The sequence below is a fragment of the Rutidosis leptorrhynchoides genome, chromosome 7, assembly GCF_046630445.1.
Source record: "Rutidosis leptorrhynchoides isolate AG116_Rl617_1_P2 chromosome 7, CSIRO_AGI_Rlap_v1, whole genome shotgun sequence".
In the NCBI taxonomy this organism is placed as follows: Eukaryota; Viridiplantae; Streptophyta; class Magnoliopsida; order Asterales; family Asteraceae; genus Rutidosis; species Rutidosis leptorrhynchoides.
The window spans coordinates 121,741,935-121,748,047 of NC_092339.1; the positions used below are offsets into that span (position 1 = coordinate 121,741,935).

The window sequence follows — 6,113 nt, forward strand, 5'->3', positions numbered from 1 at the left end:
TTTCATTGCGGCGTACACGACGAGGAGCCATTGTTCCTTCAAGACACAAGAATATCATTGATTAGTATTCTCAGTAATACTAACCGTGATATAGAATAAAGATAAAGAGAAGTTTTTCCTCGACTCGCCTTAAATTCTTTATGTCATAATGTCGGAACGTTCATATGAGTCACCGTAATATAATCCCGGAAATTATATTACCCTGATTCATATGTGCATTCGACATCATTTCATATAGTCAAGGTGGCGCGTCAATCAAATTAAACAACGTGAGATTAAGATGAACTAAGAGTAGATATGAGTAGAAGCGTTCGAGTATAAATGCACAAGTAGTCAAGTAATTCCTACTTCAAGTCTATATGCCGGTTGTAGTCTAGACTCACCAATGTACCCTATGACTCGGGGTTGACACTAATGAACTCTAAATCCCTACAACCAACGCTCTGATACCATCTGTAGCGACCCGACCAAATCGTCATTGACGGCGCCGTCTACTTAGGTCCCGTTACGTGGTCATAAGTCTTTAAAACAACGTTTGACCAAAAGATATGTCGCATTCATTTCAAATGTAAAGGTTGTTCAAGTTTTACAAGAATAGTTCCACCACAAGTTACGATACAAAGTTTTAAGTACAAATGAAACTTATGCGACACAATTTAAAAGTATCCAAAAGACGCTCCATGTATGCATGTATACTCGACATCCAATGCAAGTATCAAAATAATGAGCGGAAGCATGTATCATGTATCGTTCAAGGACCTGAGAAAAACATAGAAATCTGTCAACGAAAACGTTGGTGAAATCATAGGTTTAAGTAAGTAAGTACAAGTGAACCACAAGATTTGCATCAACGAAATAATAGTAATACATTCCAAAAGTTTGTTTCACGAGCACCCAATTATCAAAGCTTAACATTCCATCCATTGTATACCCCATCCATAGTGCTAGAACAAACACTGATTCTCGAAAATATATTTCATCCGTAGACGGTAGCGAACCGTCAAAGATGAGGGTTGTCAACCCATATGGCCATATAACATAAGTTCTCGCTTACACCCGGCAAGTGTAACTAATGATAATCGAATTGAGGATTTTTGTTCTAAACTCGTATGTAGAATGTTTGTTTTCCCGTTCTTGTGTTCACTTAGTTCAAAAGGATCGTTTATGTTTTCTCATCCCAAATATAAGTTCAAAAAGAGTAAAAGTGGGACTATGATCTCACCTTGAGTGCACGTACGAAAAGTACTTCACAAAATAACGTGTGCGAAGGATAGTGCTAGTCTTGACCTAAACAAATAGGTCGTATCAATAACGGTAAACACGATAAGTCAAGGATGTTCAATTAGTCCTATGGCTCGTTACGACTCGATTATTTAGCATGTGAAATCAAATTGTCAAGTTTCATGCAAGATACAAGTATATAAACAAGTTAGGAAGGTTACATAATCATTTGGTTAAGTTTGACAAAAAGTCAAACTTTGGTCGGTCAAAGTCAACGAAAAAGTCAACACGTTCGGGTCGTGTCCCGAACTATTTTTCCGAGGTTTTTAATCATGTATGAGCATGTTAGGACAAGTTACATGTGAATCGGAGGTGCGTAGCATAGCAAACATTATTCAAAAATTGACCAAGTTGGACAGACCAGAATGGCGCGCCGCGCGGGTATATGGCCCGCCGCGCCATTACCTGTGCAGAGAATTCTGGCAGTTTTTAAGTTTTATGCACGAACCTAACTTCAAACAATCACCATTTATGATCCGCAAACAATCAAGACAAGTATCTTATACCGTTGGGAAGGTAATTTGACGAGGAAAACAACTAAACACATTTCATCAATCAATCTACCTATTACAACAACCAAAACCGCATCTAATGCTTAACATTAACCGCATACAAGTTCATAAATGCAATTCAATGATTCGGGCAACCAATTTACATAATGATATGCCGTTTCGAAGGTAATCAAGCATACAATCCAACTAAACACTTACCAATAATAATCCATGGCACTCAATGCATCAAAAGTCCATTTCAAATTCATCAAACCCTAACCCAAATTCACCAAAATCAATAATCAAGTTCATGAAGTTTTCTAAGGCAACCTACACATCAAATTGAAGCTAGTGATACAAGGAACACAATTAGAACATGAACTTTTAACATCTAACAACATATGATCATCCAAACTTCAAGAACAACACACCAAAATTCAAGTTCATGCTAGTTACACTAAAACAACGAGATCGAGCATATAAATTATATATTCATGTTAGACTTGAGCCATAGACACTAATTAACACTTTTATAAGTTAAAAACATCAAGAACACAAAATCTAGTGATTTTAGAAAGTTACCCAAATGAGATGAAGTTGGTACCAAAATGAAGAGGATGAAGAGAGGATCACGAATATGTAATTTATTTTGTTGTAAGCCTCCTAGATCGAATTTAGATGATGATTGAATGAATTTGGATAATTGGGTGTGTGTTCTTGCTAGAGAGAAAGAGAGAGATGGAGATGAAAATGAATGGGTGAAAGGGGTTTGACCCTTTGACCTAGTCAAGGGTTTGATCCCTTGTCAAGTTTAGTCCCTCAACTTTCGTTCGGGTGCGGGAATTACCTAAACGAGATAATTTAAAACGCGTATCAACGGGAGATGTTATAAACATATAACGGACTTTATATTAGTATAACGGAAAAGTAAACGGAAAAAGGTGGGATGTTACATTATAATCTGGATTCATAAAATATTGTTACTCTATATTTTTTTAACGCACTATAAATCGCTTATATTTATTTCATCATTGAATCCATATGTTGCATGTTGATCTCTATACTGATGCGATTTTTAATTTTTTTATGATTCGTTTTTTAATTATTATCTAGTTCATTTATATTAAGATGATGTTATTTGTCTTTGTTGATGCAGGTAGCTGAAACATCCTGTTTGTGTGCTCGGTTTGTATGTTTGGTAAATCCTTTTTTGTCTTTGGATATATAGGCCTATTACCTAACTGTTGGTAATTTTGTCCTTAAACTTTAAAAAAATGTGTTAATGTAAACCAATTTAACTTGTTGACCTGATAAATAAGGTTGTTCGTTTGACTTTTTTCAGAAACTTTGACTTCAAAATTCGGATTCATTTCTTTGATTTAAGAGCTGTAAATTTACAGAGAGTTTCACGAAGAGATTTCGATCACATCTGAATTTTTACATTTCACTATAACCTTTCTGATTGATCCGGTGCTCAAATCGGGCACAATTTTCGGTGAAGGATGAACTCGAGATCAAACTCTATGAATTTGTTGTTGATTATCAGTTCTGATGATGTACGAAACCTCGTTTAATGTTATGATTCACTAATCTGAAGTCAATTTGTTAAGAGAATCATCATTGATCAATTTTATAGATTGAGCTTCAAATAAAGTATACTTATTTTTTTTTTGTTCCAATGTAAACTATATAACCAAAAAAAATACAAATGTAGGTCACATACTTTTAAAAAGTGTATCGATGTAAACAAAAAGTGATCTGTTTAGCCAGTAACAGGTTACCTTTTATTTACATTGATACACTTTTTGAAAGTATGTGACCTACATTAGTAATTTTTTGGGTATATGGCCTACATCGAGACAAAAAAAGTATATGGCCCTTGAGTAGCCTTAACTCAATTATAATACACAAAGAACAATAAAAAATTTTAAAACGCTTTCGATCTGACCTTTTTTGTAAAGGAAACGACCACAAATCAGTTAGGTAATAGGGTAAACGCATAATCGATGCCTCGAAATCAAAACCCCCAAGGTTAGATGATAATCGCAAAGACAAAATGCCACAAAATTCAAAACTCTATAGGTAATTTGTAACACCGTACACACATTTTTTTTAAATCACAGCGGAAACATAATATATTGATATTTACAAACCATATATAGTAATTAACTAAACCATAGTTATTACAGTCATCCAGGTGTTACGTTAACCAAAAGCTTTTACACACATATAGGTATCAAAATATAAACATCAGAGTGTAGTCTGTCAAACATATCCAAAGACAACCACTCCCAAAACTATAGCATGCAAAGCTTAACCTGCCAGGGAGGAACTGTGGGGGATTAGCATAAAGCTAAGTAAATGAAATTATCCTAAGAGTCATAGGTATCTAGCATCAAGCTAAGCACAATGACATAGCATCAACAAGGTAAACCAAAATGGTAACACTAGGCTCGGCGGCTTGTACGGGCCATTAACTACTAGTTGATCGAGCTAGAGTTTACCGAAAGTTCCTGTTACTGTCTCCCTCGCATAGTAATCTAGACGCAGGGGATGCGTCATTCAAACTATACTACACGAATAGTAACTCTTGAACCCAACCTGACAGCAAGGTTGACCTTATGCTCAGCTTTATACCCAAAGCTGATTACTGACTATACATCATAGCCGATAATACGCAAGTGCACATAATCATCACATAAGCATAAACATCATATGCTAACTCATCAAGTAAAACATGGCAGGACAATAGTAGCATAACCCGCTACTTCATACATATAACAGTTAAGATAGTCCCACTCACCTGATAAACAGCAAGAACTCAGAAGTCTTATATTACTGAGCCTTCTCCGTTCCCTTATTACCTGAGAATGTCATATCTCAAGTTAGCACATATCTAATCAATAATATCATCAATTTATACTCTAAACAACATCATATAGCATAATATATCCATATATGACAACTTTACATGGTTCCCCATCCAATTACAACTATCCCATGCGTGTAGAACGAGGCATACGTGCCATCCCATCATTTTGACCCAAATCAAAGTTTGATTCAGTGTTTCAAAACTTCACCATTAGAAATTAAATCTCATTACATTTCCAACGGTAGTTATTCATCAAAAATGAAGTTACGGTTTGAAAGTTACGGCCCAAACAAGTTTTCCAAAAAGCTGTCAGACTGCAACCGCGCGGGAGCACCTGCAATCGCCCGGTTGCATCAGAAATGGTCCAGATACACCCCATAACCGTACGGATGCATCCTGCAACGAAGAACTTGGCCGAATAAACCCATGATCTAGCAACTCCTGAATTTGCGACATCATATCACGAATCTCGGACGGTGCTAATCGATATGGAGCTTTAGCAACTGGTGTGGATCCTGGCAACAACTCGATTTTATATTCTACTTCCCTAATTGGCGGTAAACCCGGCAATTCATCTGGGAAGTCTTCTGGGAATTCGGACACTATCGGGATATCAGACACGGATTTCTTCTCTTTCTTTGCATCGATCACATATGCTAGAAACGAATCACACCCCTTGGCTAACAATTTCTTAGCTTTCATCATCGAAATTAATTGACAATTAAACCCACCCCGTTCACCTCGGGCCACAGCACGTATCCCATCGGCCAAAGGAAAATGAATTATTTTCTTATCACATTTTATACTTGCCTTATGGCGGCCTAACCAATCCATACCTAATACGACATCAAAGCTCGGTATAGGCATAACAAGAGAAGTCATAGAGAATTCATTCCCATCTATTTCAATGGTTACTCCAGACACAGAGGTTGTGACTGGAACCGTTCTACCAGCACCCACTTCTATAATTAAAGGTTCAGAAAATACGTTGATAGGCAATTTCAACTTATCACATAATGTAACAGACATAAAAGAGCAATTTGCTCCACAATCAAATAACACACGAGCCGGCGAAGAATCTATCAGAAACATACCGGTAATCGCATCGTCGATTTCAGTAGCTGTATCAACCGACATTTGAAAGGCACTTGCTTCAGGTAGTGGAGGATTCTTTCACTTCTGTCCCATTGAAGAAGCAGATGATCCTCCGACTGACATTGTTCTTGCTTCAGCCAATACCCCAGAGCTCGCTCGCCTTGCAGAAGGATAATCAGCTGATCGATGACCCATTTTTTGCAATTCCAACAAACATTTTCTCGAAATGAACAAACTTGAACATCATGACCCATCTCTCCACACCTTATACACCTTTTTGTCGACTCTGTACAGGGTTCAGCGTGTGTTGACCTACACACATTGCACCACGTTTTCTGACTCAAATTACTACCACTGCTTTGAGTAACCCTACC

General features: G+C 37.0%; 1 protein-coding gene across 1 annotated transcript; it reads right to left on the reverse strand.

Moving 5' to 3' along the window:
• Window positions 1–4,953: 4,953 nt before the first annotated feature.
• On the reverse strand, window positions 4,954–5,781 carry LOC139859566 (uncharacterized). The gene has a single exon (XM_071848350.1). It carries the CDS (start codon window positions 5,779–5,781, stop codon window positions 4,954–4,956), a length of 828 nt encoding a protein of 275 aa, XP_071704451.1.
• Between the last annotated feature and the right edge of the window lie 332 nt (window positions 5,782–6,113).

What these genes read in the sequence shown, in the direction of transcription:
- LOC139859566 (XM_071848350.1), bottom strand. Translation starts at nt 5,781, where the DNA reads ATGTCGGTTGATACAGCTACTGAAATCGACGATGCGATTACCGGTATG.